We start from the raw sequence: 18,721 nt of genomic DNA on the forward strand, positions 1-18,721 counted from the left end.
ATCTAAAAATGAAAGGCTTCTGTATTCTACTACCACTAATTCTTTGACCCATTCAGTCGCTGTGGTTGTGTAATCAATGGAATATTAATAACAATCAAGTTAAAGTATCATCTGGATCCATTTGTGGGACAGTTGAACAACTGCAGGATATTGACACTTTTAGTCCACTTAATTAAGCTCCAAAATACAAAACACATACCATTAATTACACAAATCAATATGTAAAACATTGAACATAATACTTAGATTTCCATAACATCCTAATAAAATCAATTTTGGCAAGAGCTGTGGGGACATTGAAATACTATGTATGTAGCGCATGTGACTTGTGGATATTGGAATAAACATTAGTGATGAATTCTGTCTTCAAATACACATGTGGGTGGAATTCTCATTCAAGAGCCTCCTGAGTGTATGTGGGGGAAGAATTTTCTGTTTGGGGCCAAGATTTTCAGAATTAGGGAGTTGGGGAGTTTCAATTTGTGGGCGCCTAATTTGAGACACCTTAAAGAAGCCTGATTTTCAGAGGGTGGGTACTCAATACTTTCTGAACATTAGGCCTGATAAGATGTCCAATTGTGCATCCAAAAATCAAAGTATCCAACATCTTAAGTGATTCTGAAAATGTTGACATAGACACTTTAAAAAAAAAGATTAATGGAAACTACAATTTTAAACAAGTTTTTAAGTATATCACATGCTAAGAATATGAAACTCTTCCATTCTAGGGACTCATGCTGAATTTACAGAGGACTTGCAGAATGTGACATCATATTAGTTTTTAATTGTCCTGTCTTGACACAGCAGCAAGTTATGTATCCAACTCTGTCAGTCAGCTCTCCATTATAAATGAAGATTTTGAGTCCTTAATCTGAAAATATTTTTAAACAAAAACAATTTGATAAATGGTGATGTAAATTTCACATTAGGTGTAAACTTAGAAGCAGATGAACAGTAAGTAGGAAAGTATTATAACTTTGGCATTTAGTAGCTATAGAAAATTAATGTAACTCTACTAATTTGATACACTACAGAGGCCAAATCAGATGCTGGCATAAGTGAGAGCAACTCAGAGGCAGTTTTGCCTATTTTAACCTAGGCCAAGCACATGAAATAGGTGGCACAAGTTAACATTTGTGGGTCTGATCTTACACCCTTTATTAAATGATTTACTTGCCTTCTCATCTTATGGAGCACACTTATTTTGCCCATGTAGGTCCCGATTCAACAAAGCATGTAAATACATGATTAACTTTAAGCATATAAGTAATCTCATTCCTTTTCAGCAAAGCATGTGTTTAATCCTAAACATGTCCTGAAATGCCTGGCTGAATCAGGGCTCTAAAGCCCCATCCTGTTCCCACTGAATTTAATGGTAAACGTCCGTTTTGTCTGGCTTACCTCAAGTCATTCTCACTGACTTTTTCTTGGAAACTGGACTACTTTTTCTGAAAACATTGCATAATATAATTATTTTAAAACAAAAAACGGGCAATTTTTATGGAAAAACATTCAGTTTTTAGTAGTTTTTATGTTTGGTTCCAAATATTTTGTATGCCTTTGTGATAGCATTACCAACTTTATACTCGCACAAAACCGATCACCCTTACCCTGCCCTGACACTCCTCCGAGGCCCCGCCTGTGCTCAATCCATCACCCCTCCCTCTGTCACTCGCTCTCCCCACCCTCACTCGCTCATTTTCACTGGGCTGGCTCAGGGGGTTGGGGTGTAGGAGGGGGGTAAGGACTCCAGCTGGGGTTGTGTGTTCCATGGTGAGTCCAGAAATGAGGAGTTCAGGATGTGGGAGGGGGCTCTGGGCTGAAGCAATGGGTTGGGATGCAGGAGGGGGTGAGGGCTCTGGCTTGGGGTGTGGGCTTTGGGGTGGTGCCAGCGATGTGGGATTTGGGGTGCAGGAGGGGGTTGGGGGGGTGGGGCTCCAGATGGGGGTGCGGGCTCTGGTGTGGGGCAGGGGATGAGGAGTTTGGGGTGTAGTAGGGTGCTCCAGGCTGTGGCTGAGGGGTTCAGAGTGCGGGAGGGAGCTCCGGACTGGGGCAGGGGGTTAGGGTGCAGGGGGGTGAGGGCTCTGGCTGGGGGTGCAGACTCTGGGGGTGGGGCAGGGGATGAGGAGTTTGAGGTGTAGTAGGGTGCTCCAGGCTGGGACTGAAGGGTTTGGAGGGTGGGAGGGGGATCAGCGCTAGGGCAGGGGGTCGAGGTACGGGAGGGGGTCATGGGTGCAGGCCCTGGGCAGCGCCTGCGTCAAGCAGATCCTAGTAGCAACATGTCCCCCTTCCGGCTCCTATGAGGAGACATGGCCAGGTGGCTCTGTGCACTTCTCCGTCCACAGGCGCCACCCCCACAGCTCCCAGTGGCCACAGTTCCTGGCCAATGGAAGCTGTGGAGCCAGCGCTTGGGGTGGGGGCAGTGTGTGGAGCCCCCTGGCTGTCCCTATATGTAGGAGCTGGAGGAGGGATATGCTGCTCTGCTTTTGGGAGTCGCAGCAGGCATGGAGCCTGCCTTAACCTTGCTGTGCTACTGACCGGACTTTTAATGGCCCAGTCAGTGGTGCTGACCGAAGCCGCCAGGGTCCCTTTTTGACCGGGCGTTCTGGTTGAAAACTGGACACTGAGTAACTCTACTTTGTGATATAGTAAATTGTCACCTTACAGAACTACTAGCCTGAACATCCCATCACAGTACCCAGCTGAGACTCCAATCCTGGAAGCCCCTAAGCAGGTGCATAGCTTTCCTCATATGAGTACTCCTGTTGGCTCTAGTGTGACTATTCACACACACAACTTATTTTATCATTTGCAGGATTAGAGCCTAAACTGTGAAATGTGACTGATTTCTACACGGGCCTTATATTTATAAAGTCTCCCATATCCCCAATACACTTGGTTCCTGACTCAGTATAATAAATAAAACAAATAGATGTTAAAAATAAAAAGGCAATATATTCAATTGGTAACTAAGGGTATATCTACACTACGAAATTAGGTCGAATTTATAGAAGTTGATTTTTTAGGAAGCAATTTTATACAGTCGATTGTGTGTGTCCCCACTAAGTGCATTAAGTCGGCAGAGTGCATGCACAGTACCATGGCTAGCATCAACTTTCGGAGCATTGTACTGTGGGTAGCTATCCCACAGTCTCCGCCGCCCGTTGGAATTCTGGGTTAAGCTCCCAATGCCTGATGGGGCAAAAACATTGTCGCGGGTGGTTTTGGGTATATGTCGTCAGTCGCCCCTCCCTCCGTGAAAGCAATGGTAGACAATGGCTTTGCGCCTTTTTTTCTGTTCGGATGCCATACTGCTTTCAGCAGACGGTGCAGTAGGACTGCTAACCGTTGTCATCGAACGACCGCTTCTGCTGCAACTCTGCTCTCCTGGTGCCATGAGTCCACCTCGCAGGTCCTCTATATGACCGTCATCATCCACCGCTTCCACTGCAACTCTGGTCTCCTGCTCTTGTCTCGCCATACCACGGCAAGCGTGCAGCCCGCTCAGCTCAGCTAACGGACACTGCTGCTGTTGTGTCCCGGTGCTGCTGGCAGCAGACGATGCAATAGGTCTGCAAAACTGGTCTTCCAACCACTGCTTGCGCTGCCACTCTGCTCTGCTGCTCTTATGATAGCGAATTTCTCCATGTGGGCTGTCATAGGCTCCTGCTTCCGCTGCAACTCTGCTCTCCTGCTCTCGTGAATCCACCTCGCAGGTCCTCTCATTGTTCTCTATAAATATCTATTCTCGTGGCATCCGTCGTCAGCCACCGCTTCTGCTGCAGCTCTGCTCTCCTGCGGATGCCATATCACGGCAAGCATGGAGCCCGCTCAGATCACCACAGCAGTTATGAGCATTGTAAACACCTTGCACGTTATCCTGCAGTATGTTCAGAAGCAGAACCTGCAAAAGCAGGCGAGGAGGCGACGGCAGCACGGTGACGAGAGTGATGAGACGCAGACTTCTCTCAAAGTATGGGCCCCAGCAATGTGGACATCCTGGTGGCAATGGGGCAGGCTCTTGCCGTGGAACGCCAATTCTGGGCCTGGGAAACAAGCACAGACTGGTGGGACCACATAGTGTTGCAGGTCTGGGATGATTCCCAGTGGCTGCGAAACTTTCGCATGCGTAAGGGCACTTTCATGGAACTTTGTGACTTGCTTTTCCCTGCCCTGACGTGCAAGAATACCAAGATGAGAGCAGCCCTCACAGTTCACAAGTGAGTGGCGATAGCCCTCTGCAAGCTTGCAACGCCAGACAGCTACCGGTCAGTCAGGAATCAATTTGGAGTGGGCAAATCTTCTATGCGAGCTGCTGTGATCCATGTAGCCAACGCAATCACTGAGATGCTGCTATCAAGGGTAGTGATTCTGGGAAATGTGCAGTCATAGTGGATGGCTTTGCTGCAATGGGATTCCCTAACTGTGGTGGGGCAATAGACGGAACGCATATTCCTGTCCTGGGACCGGACCACCAAGGCAGCCAGTACATAAACCGAAAGGGGTACTTTTCAATGGTGCTGCAAGCACTGGTGGATCACAAGGGACATTTCACCAACATCAATGTGGGATGGCCGGGAAAGGTACATGACACTCGCATCTTCAGGAACTCTGGTCTGTCTGAACAGCTGCAGCAAGGGACTTACTTTCCAGACCAGAAAATAACCATTGGGGATGTTGAAATGCCTATAGTTATCCTTGGGGACCCAGCCTACCCCTTAATGCCATGGCTCATGAAGCCATACACAGGCAGCCTGGACAGTAGTCAGGAGCTGTTCAATTATAGGCTGAGCAAGTGCAGAATGGTAGTAGAATGTGCATTTGGACGTTTAAAAGCGTGGCACAGTTTACTGACTCGGTTAGACCTCAGCTAAACCAATATTCTCATTGTTATTACTGCTTGCTGTGTGCTGCACAATATCTGTGAGACTAAGGTGGAGACTTTTATGGCGGGGTGGGAGGTTGAGGCAAATAGTTTGCTGCTGATTACATGCAGCTAGACACCAGGGCGATTAGAAGAGCACAGCAGGACGCGCTGCGTATCAGAGAAGCTTTAAAAACCAGTTTCATGACTGGCCAGGCTAAGGTGTGAAAGTTCTGTTTGTTTCTCCTTGATGAAAACCCATCCCCTTGGTTCACTGTACTTCCCTGTAAGCCAACCACCCTCCTCTCCCTCCTTTGATCACTGCTTGCAGAGGCAAAAAAGTCATTGTTGTTTCAAATTCATGCATTCTTTATGAATTCATCACACAAATTGGGGGATAACGGCCAAGGTAGCCTGGGAGGGGTGGGGGAGGAGGGAAGCACCGGGTGGGGTGGTGGATGAAGGGAGGAGGGAAGGACAAGGCCACACTGCACTTCAAAACGTATTGAATGCCAGCCTTCTGTTGCTTGGGCAGTCCTCTGGGGTGGAGTGGTTGGGTGCCCAGAGCCCCTTCCTCCATGTTCTTGGGCATCTGGGTGAGGAGGCTCTGGAACTTGGGGAGGAAGGTGGTCAGTTACACAGGGGCTCCAGCGGCAGTCTGTGCTCCTGCTGCCTTTCCTGCAGCTCAACCATACGCCAGAGCATATCAGTTTGATCCTCCAGTAGCCTCAGCATTGCATCCTGCCTCCTCTCATCACACTGCCGCCACCTATCATCTTGCTCTCGTCACCTGTCCTCTCACGCGACCCTCCTGTCCTCGCATTCATTTTGTGCTTTCCTGAACTTTGACATTGCCTGCCTCCACGCATTTTGCTGAGCTCTTTCAGTGCGGGAGGACTGCATGAGCTCAGAGAACATTTAATTGTGAGTGCATTTTTTTCACTGCCTTATCTACGCTAGCCTCTGGGACCGAGATGCTAGGGGGAGCGTTGAAACATTTGCAGCTGCGGGAGGGGAAAAAAAGGGAGAGTTGTAGTTAAAAAGACACATTTTAGAGAACAATGGGTAGACTCTTTCACGGTGAACCAAGCTGTTACATTACATAGCATATGTACTTTTGGTACAAGGTCGCATTTTGCCTCTTATATTGAGGGCCTGCCGGTTTGGTGTGAAAGATCACACAGACATGGTTGGCGGGCAACAGAATTCGGCTTCAGGCAGCCATGGTAAGCCACAGTCTTTTGGCTTCTTTAACCTTCATTACATGTGGGAATGAATGTCCCCTTAATCAAATTCCCCTATTTCAACCAGGTGACCATGAATGATATCACTCTCCTGAGGATAACAGAGAGAGATAAAGAACGGATGTTGCTTGAATGCATTCCAGTAGCTGTACTGGCCGTGAATGCATCCCAAGTCTTCAGGGCAAATTAATCATTAAACACGCTTGCTTTTAAACCATGTATTATATTTACAAAGGTACACTCACCAGAGGTGCCTTCTCCGCCTTCAATGTCTGGGAGCCCGGGTTGGGAGGGTATTGTCTCCATTGTGATAAACAGTTCCTGGCTGTCGGGGAGAACCGTTTCTCCGCTTGCCTGCTGGGCGCTACTCTCCTCCTTCTCCTCCTCCTCATCTTCCTCATCCCCAAAATCCTCATCTCTGTTGTGTGAGACTCCCCCCTTGCAGAAGTCCACAAACAGGAGTCGGGTAGTGGTGGGGCAGCCGTTTGCCTCTTTGGTTTTTTGGTAGGCTTGCCTGAGCTCCTTAAGTTTCACGTGGCACTGCTGTGGGTCCCTGTTATAGCCTCTGTCCTTCATGCCCTTGGAGATTTTTTTTCAAATATTTTGGCATTTTGTCTTTTGGAACGGAGTTCTGATAGCACGGATTCATCTCCCCATACAGTGATCAGATCCAGTACCTCCCATTTGGTCCATGAATGATATCACTTGGCTTCTTTTGGCTTCCTCAGTCCATGCTGGAGCTCTTTTGCGATTCTGGGACTCCATGGTCACTTCTGCTGATGAGCTCTGCACAGTCACCTGTGCTGATCAGCTCGCCATGCTGGCCAAACAGGAAATAAAATTCAAAAGTTCGTGGGGCTTTTCCTGTCTACCTGGCCAGTGCATCTGAGTTGAGACCGCTGTCCAAAGCGGTCACATTGGAACACTCTGGGATCGCTCCCGGAGGCCAATACCATCAAATTGCGTCCACACTACTCCAAATTTGACCTGGTGATGTCGATTTCAGCACTAATCCCTTTGTAGGGGAGGAGTACAGAAATCGATTTTAAGAGCCCTTTAAGTAGACAAAAGTGGCTTCGTTGTGTGTATGGGTGCAGGGTTAAATCGATTTAATGTTGCTAAATTCGACCTATACTCATAGTGTAGACCAGGGCTAAGAAAAGTGTGTAGGATAAAAGTCCACGAATAACTATCCACACCAAATATGCCATCAAAACTGCACAATCTAATCACATTTTAACTTAAAGGGAAACAATCCCATAGGAATTAGCATGGCTACATGTATATGAAATGGAAGATATAATTTAATATATTTTATATTCAAATGTTAAATGTGCTGCTTGCATGGATGCTGCTTTGGGGATATCAGGCAATGAAGAAAAATTTTGGTTACAAATTACTGTATCTTTAAAAAAACTCAGTTTGTAAATGCTGCTACTACTAAATTTTAATTCCCCAGAGTACAACTTGGTTTTCCAATTGTCTTCATATCCTTTGTTTAACCTTATATAATTATTTTAATGAATAGGCTCCTCCTGTACATTTAAATAAGTTGGCCCTTCTTTCAATGTTAGTTTGTATTGAATCAAATTAATCACACTCAAACAACTTTTAAAAACTATGCCTCAAGAGTTTTCAAACTATTAAATATTTTTCTATTATAAGGACTCAGAATTGTTCACTGCAGAGAATAAAGTACCACTTTTGCATACATTACACAAACATTTCATGCTTTGTGAAACCACAATAAATTTTCGTGCTGATTACTCATGTAATCTAAGGATCTCCTGCTGTTTTATGGAGAGTCTTATTAATTTAATTCAAGCAATAAAATTAGCACCTGTAGAGAACCCTTTATTATTTCTTACCTTTTATTATATAAGTAATAACCTACTTCATGTATCATGTAACAGCTGCTTTATTTGTACCATCAAATGCATTAACTATTCATTCTTGGTTTTTAATGAGAAAACAAGCAATATATTGAAAACATTAGATCGATCATATTGACAATGTTATTCAGAAATGGCACATTCAGTGTGGCAACCAGATCTGAAAGTTGGATCTTGTGACTTGAGAGGTAAAATGATAGCTTTTGGACTGGAAGGGTGATGACTATACTCTGACCCCAATCCAACTCCTGTTGAAGTCAATGGAAATTGTATTTTATATAAAACACCTACTGCTAGTTCATGGGTGACATCCAATTTGTTCATGGAAAGAGTCACCCACTTATTGGGGGATTAGATTGTAGAGTGGCAATAGATCGTAGGAAAACAAAAAGCAAACGATGGCTCTCAGAGAAAGACAACAACAGGATCCTGTTAAAATCAGCCTACAGCTGAGTCCATATATGTACAGTAGGTAGAAACTGCACCTCAAAAGCTACCCTGATAATAACCAAGTTCTATCAAAGGTTCACACAGGTTTTTGCCATCTGCTCTGCATTCTATATTCTGTTAATTCTGAGATCTGTTGATTCCCAATAACAGTAATAAGAATCAAACCTATAATTAGTCTTAGGCCTTGTCTACACTACGAGAGTAGTTCGATTTTACTTGCATCGAATTTTTGTAATCGATATTGCAAAGTCGAACGTGTGTGTCCACACTAAGGACAGTAATTCGACTTTGTGCGTCCACACTAACGGTGATAGCGTCGACATTCGAAGCGGTGCACTGTGGTCAGCTATCCCACAGTTCCCGCAGTCCCCTCTGCCCATTGGAATTCTGGGTGTAGCCGGCAATGCCTTCTGGGTAACAAAATGAGTCGAGGGTGCTTTTGGGAAACTGTCGTCATCCGTCCATCACTCCCGCCCTCCCTCCCTGAAAGCGCCGGCGGGAAAACAGTTCGCGCGCTTTTCCAGTCATTGACAGCGCGGACGCCACTGTACTCCGAGCATGGAGCCCGCTGCGACCATCGCTGCAGTTGTGGCCGCTCTCAACGTCTCGCAGCTTATCATAAAGGTTTCCCTGAGGCAGATGCAGAAAAGTCAGGCAAGGAGGCTACGGCACCGCGGTGATGTCCTGAAGTCTGAGAGTAGCACAGACCTGTCAGAAAGCAGGCGACCCAGCGCCGAGGACATCACAGTGGCAATGGGTCATGTTGATGCCGTGGAACGGCGATTCTGGGCACGGGAGACAAGCACTGAGTGGTGGGACCGCATAGTGCTGCAGGTCTGGGATGAATCCCAGTGGCTGCGAAACTTTCGCATGCGGAAGGGAACTTTCCTGGAACTTTGTGAGTTGCTGTCCCCTGCCCTGAAGCGCAGTGACACCCGGTTGCGAGCTGCACTGAGTGTACAGAAGCGAGTGGCCATAGCCCTGTGGAAGCTTGCAACGCCAGACAGCTACCGGTCAGTCGCGAACCAGTTTGGGGTGGGCAAATCTACCGTGGGGGTTGTTGTGATGCAAGTAGCGAAGGCAATCGTTGATGTACTGCTGCCAAAGGTAGTGACCCTGGGAAACGTGGAGGCGATCATAGATGGCTTCGCAGCGATGGGATTCCCAAACTGCGGTGGGGCCATAGATGGAACTCACATCCCTATCCTGGCACCGGACCACCAGGCCACCCAGTACATTAACCGAAAGGGATACTTTTCCATGGTGCTGCAAGCACTGGTGGACCACAGGGGACGTTTTACCAACATCTACGTGGGATGGCCGGGCAAGGTTCATGACGCTCGTGTTTTCAGGAACTCTGGTCTGTTTAGACGGCTGCAACAAGGTATTTACTTCCCGGACCACAAAATAACTGTTGGGGATGTGGAGATGCCTATAGTCATCCTCGGGGACCCAGCCTACCCGCTAATGCCCTGGCTCATGAAGCCCTATACTGGCGCCCTGGACACTGAAAAAGAACTCTTCAACTACCGGCTGAGCAAGTGCAGAATGGTGGTGGAGTGTGCTTTTGGCCGTCTCAAGGGGAGATGGAGAAGCTTACTGACTCGCTGTGATCTCAGCGAAACCAATATCCCCATTGTTATAGCAGCTTGCTGTGTGCTCCACAATCTCTGTGAGAGCAAGGGGGAGACCTTTATGGCGGGGTGGGAGGTTGAGGAAAATAGCCTGGCTGGTGATTACTCACAGCCAGACAGCCGGGCGATTAGAAGAGACCAGCGGGAAGCGCTGTGCATCCGGGAGGCTTTGAAAGCAAAGTTCCTGAGTGAGCAGGGTAACCTGTGATTTTATAGTTTGTGTACTGAGAAGCTAAACCTGCCCCCGTTTCTTTACCCAGGTAATGTTGACTATCCTATCCAGTTACATACCCCCTTCACCCCCCCTCCAACACACGTGTCGAAATAAAAATAGTTCTACTTTGTTAAAGCACACCGTTTTCTTTAATACTGTTTTAGCGGGAATTTTTTAAAACTGGGACGCAGACTGTGGTGCGGGGCGGGTCTAGTGTTGTGATGCGAATGCAGCTTCTAAACTCAAGGATTGACAGGCTCCGCTGCGGTGGGATGCTTGTTTCAACGGAGCCTGTCACCCCTCCTGATCGGGACTGTGTGTATGGGAGGTCTATTTGACTTTGTGGCAGGGGGAGGACGGTTACAGATCCCATGCTGTGTGGCTCTGTGATCCTGTCTAAGGACCGGCGCTTAAGATCTGTAACTGCCCTCCCCCGCCACAAAGTCACAGAGCAACCCACCCCCCCCAACATTACATCAAAACAACCTCCCAGACTAACCGGGGCAACTAGTCACTGCATCACTGCACTGTGTATGTGCCCTGCTGCTGTGCCTGCCCCCGACTATGTACCCTGCCAAAGGAGACTGTCCTGTCCAATTTCCAACCCCCTTTCCCCTCCTCCTCCAAAAGAACATGATTGAAACAGTAGTTAACAGAAACGAATTTTTTATTATCAACTACACATGGCATTGGGAGGTGAAACTTGGACGTGGGCTTGTGTCAGGCGGGAAGGAAAGAACTTTTCAAATTTTGGGAAATGAGAGCCTTCTGCTACTAGAGCTCTCTGCAGGGGTGGAGTGAGAGTTAGCAGGGACTCTGCCGCCTCTCCTTCTTTGCACTTTGGGTGAGGTGGGTATGGGACTTGGTGGCGGGGGAGGGCGGTTAGAGATGGACTGCAGCGGGGCTCTGTCCTCCTGCCTCCGTTCCTGCAGAACATCCACAAGGCGCCGGAGTGTGTCCGTTTGCTCCCTCAGTAGTCCAAGCAGCGTTAGAGTCGCCTGCTGGTCTTCCTGCCGCCACCTCTCCTCCCGATCCATGTTGGCTTGGTGCATTCGGGTCAAGTTCTCCCGCCACTGGGTCTGCTGTGCTGCCTGGGCTTGGGAAGAGGCCATAAGCTCAGAGAACATGTCCTCCCGTGTCCTCTTCTTCCTACGCCTAATCCGCGCTAGCCTCTGGGAGTGTGATTCCAGGCTAGGTTGTGAGACAGTCGCAGACGGGGCTGTGGAAATGGGAAAAAGGGAGTGAATTCCTCTGAAAGATAAATGTAGTTGTGAACAAAGAACATAGTCTTTCTCTGTGAACAAGACCATGCACAGCACCTTTCACATGCGCACTCAGCACAAGGTCGAATTCTCGGCCTTCGCATTCTGTGCCTGGGGTCTTGAACAGCACATTTGAGAAGCGAGGCAGCACAACGGAATTTCTGTTGCAGGCAGACATGGTAAGCCGTACACTTGTGGCAGTTTAAAACTTTTATATTACCACTGGCCTCATTTCACATTTAAATCAATGTCAGTCCCTGCTGCCAGCAATCCGGCAAGCGGGAACTCTGCCCCTGTCCCACCCCCTCGCGGCTGTCCCCGGGAACGATCCCTTTCGGCTGCCCCTCTCCCGCCTCCACCGCGTGGCTGCAAACCAGCGGTGACAGTTCTGTAAAGGAACGGGAAAGCAGTCCCAACACTAACATTCCCCTACCTAATTAAAAGCAGGTCACCATGGCCGACATCACCCTGATGAGGATCTCCGAGAGCGACAAAGAGAGAATGCTCCGGGAAAGCCTCCAAAGACCAGGGCCGTATGCCGCCCTGCTGTGCAGAGCAATGATCCCCGAGTACCTGATAATCTCGTGGCGCGGCAACGTGTCGTACTTCGGAGGACCCAATAAGGCCGCTCTCCCCAAGAACCTCATGCAACGGCTTTCAAGTTACCTCCAGGAGAGCTTCATCGAGATGTCCCAGGAGGATTACTGCTCTATCCCCGCACATATAGACCGCATTTTACTGTAGCTGCAGTAGCAGGGAATACACAGTAGAGCGGCTTGTGCAGGACAATCACTGAAAACCGGACATTGCTAGATTTCTTTTCAAAACTTGCACTGCCCCTTACTAAACCGTTAAGCGCCTAGGGCACACTAATCATGAACAACCCATTCTTTTAATTGTTAATATTCCTGTTTTGTTAAAAATAAATGTTTAGATGTTTACAACACTTACTGGCTGATCCTTCACCAGATTCTGTGTCCGGGGTAATGGCTGGGGACGCTTCGTAGGGGATCTCTGTAAGGGTGATGAAGAGATCCTGGCTGTCGGGGAAATCAGCGTTGTGAGAGCTGCCAACTGCCTCGCCCTCCTCATCTCCTTCCTCATCTTCCCCGTCCCCTAACATGTCTGAGGAACCGGCCGTGGACAGTATCCCATCCTCAGAGTCCACGGTCACTGGTGGGGTAGTGGTGGCGGCAGCACCGAGGATGGAATGCAGTGCCTCGTAGAAACGGGATGTCTGGGGATGGGATCCGGAGCGTCCGTTTGCCTCTTTGGTCTTCTGGTAGCCTTGTCTCAGCTCCTTGATTTTCACGCGGCACTGCGTTGCATCCCGGCTGTATCCTCTCTCTGCCATGTCTTTAGAGATCTTCTCGTAGATCTTTGCATTCCTTCTTTTGGATCGCAGCTCGGAAAGCACGGACTCATCGCCCCACACAGCGATGAGATCCAAGACTTCACGATCAGTCCATGCTGGGGCTCTCTTTCTATTCACAGACTGCATGGCCATCACTGCTGGAGAGCTCTGCATCGTTGCCAGTGCTGCTGTGCTCGCCACGATGTCCAGACAGGAAATGAGATTCAAACTGGCCAGACAGGAAAAGGAATTCAAATTCAAATTTTCCCGGGGCTTTTCCTGTGTGGCTGGTCAGAGCATCCGAGCTCGCACTGCTGTCCAGAGCGTCAACAGAGTGGTGCACTGTGGGATAGCTCCCGGAGCTATTAGCGTCGATTTCCATCCACACCTAGCCTAATTCGACATGGCCATGTCGAATTTAGCGCTACTCCCCTCGTCGGGGAGGAGTACAGAAGTCGAATTAAAGAGACCTCTATGTCGAACTAAATAGCATCGCAGTGTGGACGGGTGCAGGGTTAATTCGATTTAACGGCGCTAACTTCGACATAAACGCCTAGTGTAGACCAGGCCTTAGACTAGACAGACACCGCAGCAAGCATTATAACAATTAGGGCAATAAGTTTAATAGACCTGAATGAACATAAAAGAGGACTTTGTATTACTTCTACCAAAAAAAAGACATTTACAGGGAGGAAAAAAGTTTTTTTTTTTTTTTTTTTTAATATTATCCCCTTTCCATGAACTAACTAATGAGTGTTGTAGCTCAGTGACATTTCATTCTTTACTCTGAAAAATCTTGTGTCTAGGGTCAGTGGTGACATCACAACTTAATCAGAGTACTTGCATGTAACTCAGAGAGTGAAGGCTTTCGGTGACAAAATACTGACTTCAGTATGGCCAAAAAAGCACAAAAATTGCTTCCCCAAAAAGTTAATCTTGAAATAGTTTGCCATGCCTATTCAATTTAAATTCAGCTAGGCTTGCAAGGGGTTTAGGACTCTTTCCACATAGTCTCAAAAGAAGAATTGTTTGTACAGAAAATAAGAAGAACTGAATGGAATGGTTTACTAATATGCACAGGCAAAGTGATGAAATGCCTGCTGTTGTTTACATCGTAGTTTTGTTATTTCTAATGAAAACATTTGTAGTAAAGCTATTTTGTTTAATTTCACTTGTAGTGTGGGTGCTGGAAAAGATTTATTGTAATTCCAATTACTCTATAACTGACAAGGAATGCACGATAAGGTCCTTCCAGTAGAAAGCATTTGTGATAAATGAAGGGGTGGGGGCGTGGGATAGCTCCCTTTTATGGACACCCAGCCAGCCAGTTAGCTACAAAATCCCTGTTAGTAGCTGTTCTCTACTTGATTTACCTGTAAGGGGTTAAAAAAAGCCCATAGGTAAAAGGAAGGGAGTGGGCACCTGACCAAAAGAGCCAATGGGAAGGCTAGAACTTTTTAAAATTGGGGGAAAAAACGTTCACTTTGTCTGTCTGTTGTTCTCGGAGAGAGGAGATGGAGCAGCAATGCTGTAAGAAGCTTTAAACCAGGTATGACAAATCATCAAATCATACCTCAAAACTACTTATCTGAAACCCCAGATATGTAAGCAGATTAGGGAATGTCTAGGAAGACGCGATTAGGTTTGTCTCTTTTATTTCTTTATGGCTTGTGGACTCCTCTGTGCTAACCCCAGGTGCTTTTGTTTTGCTTGTAACCTTTAAGCTGGACTTCAAGAACATTATTCTTGATGCTTAATTATTATATTTGCTCTTTTTTAAGCCTAGCAGTAGCCTACGTTCCAGATATATTTTCTTTCTTTTTGTTTTTTTCATACAATTTACCTTTTTTAAGAACAGGATTGGGTTTTTGTCCTAAGAGGTTTGTGCATATGTGTTTAATTAGCTGGTGGCAGCAGCTGATTTCCTTTATTTTCTTTCTCAGCTCTTCCCCGGATGGGGCTGAAAGGGCTTGAGGGTACCCCACAGGGAGGAATTCCCAAGTGCGCCTTCTTGGGTTCAAAGGTGTTTTTTGCATTTGGGTGGTGGCAGCATCTGCCCATCCAAGGTCAGAGAGAAGCTGTAACCTTGGGAGTTAAATTCCTGCCTGGAGTGGCCAGTATAAATTTTTAGAATCCTTACGGAACTCAATGGGAACTTTGCCATTGACTTCAATAGCAGCAAAATCAGGCCTCAGATGAGGAAAAAGAAGCTGGAGCAGACTAGAACTGTTCTGAGAGGGCCCAGACCTGTTGCTGGTGTTAGTGTTGTTGCAGAGTATGGTAAGTTCCATCACTTGGGCAACTTGGCCAGACAGTTTTGGGGTGATCGGTGTGACAGTGGAAACTCCTGTCTCCTTGATATTAAACTGATAAATATTTCATTTTTAAGTCTCTAATATTTCTATACTGTTTGTTTATGGATATTTATTAGATAAAATAGTTTGATTGTTACTTGCCCTATAGAATGGCTTGTAGGGTTCTAAGAACAGTTTCCAAAATCCTTTCTGGTATAAGATATAAGTAGAGTCAGAGGTGAAAGTAAGCCAGTATGGTACGGCGTACCGGCAAGAGCCAGTACGCTGTGCTGGATTGGACCGGCTTCTCTGACGATGATTTAAAGGGCCCAGGACTCCAGCCGCTGTGGGGAGCCCCGGGCCCTTTAAATCACCGTCGGCAGCTGGGCTCGGGTGGGGATTTAAAGGACCTGAAGCTCCAGCCCCTGCGGGGAGCTCTGGGCCCTTTAAAGCACTGCCCGAGCCCCGCTGCCGGAGCTCTGGCGGCGCTTTAAAGGGGCTGGGGCTCCCCGCAGTGGCTGGAACCGCTGGTCCTTTAAATCGCTGCCGGAGCCCCGGGGCTCCTGCAACCAGGCTCAGGTGGGGATTTAAAGGGCCCGGTGGTCCGGCCACTGCGGGGAGCCCGGGCCCTTTAAAGCGCTGCCAGAGCTCCGGTTGAGGCCACGCTTCTTCCTGTTGAGGCCACGTCCCCGCTCAGGACTCCGGTATACCGGTAAGTTCTTTAAGTTACTTTCACCCCTAAGTAGAGTGCTGGTATAAAATTGGCCCTTATAGATTGAAAAGAGTTCAAACATTAGAAGAGTGAATACAATGATTGTACACTGTTCTAAAATATTTTTTAAAACAAAACTGCTTTTAGTTTTTCCTTGGATCCTTGAATAACCAAATTAATCTTACAATTGGAATGCAAAGTGTTTCAGTTTTAGCTATTACCTCAGATTGAGTTACTCTTAGTCCTTAAGTTTTTGTTTAAACATAGACACGGCAGCCTCCATATCCCCACCGCACCTCTAGTGGGCCATTGGGAGAGTCACTGCATGACATGCATGACCTGAAAGCTTTGTCATGATCCCCAGATTCCGTGGTGTTGGAGGACATTCTTAATAGCTTTTCTTGATAATCAGTGGCCTGTGCATTCCTGTAATTACAATGGAAATTATCACTTATCTGAGTTTAGATTCTTGCATATAATTAATATTCTTTTTTGTTGTTGACTTAGTTGCTTTTGCAGTTTTACAACAGTCATTTTCAACTAGTAAACCGGAGGGTTTTGTAAGTTTTGGGGGAAAGATAAAGTTAGAACACCTATGTTAAATTGAACTTTTTATATCGTAAAATTATTATGGCCTAAGTTAAGAATGAAAGAATGATTAGCATAACTGAATTATTGCAAATGGAAACTCTGTGGAAAAAACAAGTCTTTGAAACCTGAAGAGGAGAAATGCCTCCAACACAACTATCAAATATCCCCCTTTCTTGTAAAACCACTATAATTTTAAAATTAATAGTTCTAGGGCTTCCATCAGATATGCTGTCTTGTGTACAAAAAAATAGTCTGATGATTTATGTTGCTATGATGATGGGATCAGTAAATATAGACTTAAAATTTCAAATGATTTTTATTTCATTAATTATTTCAGTAGAAAGAAGTCTGATTTTTTTTCCAGACATTTGGAGACCTACAGGATTTTAGTAATAGTCTCACAGGTATACTATGATATACTAAATGGCTGGGATTTAAATCTGAATGATACTGGAGGTTACAAAAAGCAATTTTGTGGCTCAGTCCGCACAGCTGTGGAGGGATATAAGGAGGTGTAAGAATGCTCTAATGCCACTGCATGGCCTCCTTGGGTTTGAATGTATAGGGGGAAGCAGGTAGTGTGTAGCTCCTACATCCCTTTGCCTACCCTAGTGAGTGGATCAAGAGGGGTTAAAAGCAGGCAGAGTCTTGACTCTGATCCCTCCAGTGTGTTGCCCAACACAACCAAGGAGTAGTAATTTGCAACTGGTAAGGGCCCATAGCAGGTTACTCACCTTGACAGGAGGAGCAGAAAAGAAAATTTGGCCTCTCTGAAGCATTGTCCTTCCCTTTACGAGGGCAGATTGTATAAACACAATGGAGTCCAATGCAGAGTGGAGTACCTATGCTTGGCTGAATAAAAGACTTAAAACATTTGAACTCCAGTTATGTGAATAGTACTATTTCTTTAAATAAAATGATCCTGGTAATCATAATATAATTTCCTTTATCAGCTTCTCTAACCTGAGCTGCATGTGCGCTCTCTCCATATTAACTCACAAAAACATTTTAAAATCCTGTATTTGGCCTGCAATGACACCAGGGAATATAGTAACCATGAATAATTATCAAACCTTTTACAGAAAGCATATCAAAGGAATCCAGTAGAAAATTTGAAATATTTCCTTTCTTTTGTGGAATATCATTATATCATACTTATTAGATTACATGTCTCTTGTGTCAAGCATTTTAAAAACACTAAAATGTACAAGGAGGCAGTGTTGATGAGTTCAACACTATGAACACATTAAAAGTTTTGGGCCTATAGTGTAACTACATTAATTAAAACGGCATTTTAATTTTGACCCAAATGCCATTTCAAAATTCAACAGCCTTCATAAACTGAGGATGGGTGCGACAGACCCTCACTCACTGGATAGTGGCAATTCTTCAGTTGTTAATTGGATACCTAATTTTATTTGGTTTTGTACAACTCTGTTAATATGTATCAGTAGTATGCAATTTAAATTAATAATTTTATATTGTACTTATTCAAGCAATACTGCATCCTGGTCTGAGACAGACTCTTCTTTTTGCTGGAGATACTGGAGATATCAAGAAGGTCCTTCCCATTCAAAGGTTGTCGCAGAATCTTTGGGAAGTAATTTCCTTCAGTATTTTTTTTTAATTAATTTGTTACTTAATTTACTATTTAATTTACTTCCTGTTTACATATACTGCAAAAGTCTGACTCCTTGCTCTGAAGCGCTAACAAGATGGGAGAAATGTTTCCATATTCAGTTTTTGAGGAGACATTTTAAAAGCCACTGAAACCAGGATGCTAACAGGCTAAATGTTTTTTATTTGCAATAAATCTTTTAGATGTAATGATGTGGCATAGTAAAGTTCTTTGTGCATATCACCATCGGAAAGGAGATAACTTACATGACTTCCTAGATAGAAAGTACACTGAGGGCTCAATTGTGTCATTTAGACACAACCTAGAATCAGGGGTGGTCAAACAAAGATCCACTCTGGAAACTGATGCATACTGTGGTACTCCGTGCAGATGGCACTCTTCACTCTGAGTTGGTACTGAATTAATTCCCCCAAAAAGGTGCTTAGTTGTGGGGATGTATCATCCCTACACCAACCTAATGAAAAGTTCCATGAGGAGGTAAGGGTCACGATGGGACACTTGCCAGGTAAACAAATCATGGCCTTATGTAAGGCCCCCTGGTGGTCTAGGATTATATAAGATGATCATGGCC

At 45.9% G+C, this 18,721-nt stretch overlaps 1 protein-coding gene and 1 long non-coding RNA gene across 2 annotated transcripts in view; one reads left to right on the forward strand and one right to left on the reverse strand.

The window, feature by feature from the left end:
* The window catches only part of LOC122174670 (uncharacterized), a 539,243-nt gene that overhangs the window by 240,806 nt on the left and 279,716 nt on the right, over positions 1–18,721 (forward strand). The window lies entirely within an intron of this gene.
* On the reverse strand, positions 10,948–13,490 carry LOC135983626 (uncharacterized). Its single transcript, XM_065596378.1, has 2 exons — positions 12,512–13,490; positions 10,948–11,517 (listed from the first exon to the last, which is right to left on the reverse strand). The coding sequence occupies exons 1-2, from the start codon at positions 13,086–13,088 to the stop codon at positions 11,042–11,044; spliced, it is 1,053 nt and encodes a 350-aa protein (XP_065452450.1). The 5' UTR covers positions 13,089–13,490; the 3' UTR covers positions 10,948–11,041.

The sequence above is a fragment of the Chrysemys picta genome, chromosome 5, assembly GCF_011386835.1.
Source record: "Chrysemys picta bellii isolate R12L10 chromosome 5, ASM1138683v2, whole genome shotgun sequence".
Lineage (NCBI taxonomy): Eukaryota > Metazoa > Chordata > Testudines > Emydidae > Chrysemys > Chrysemys picta.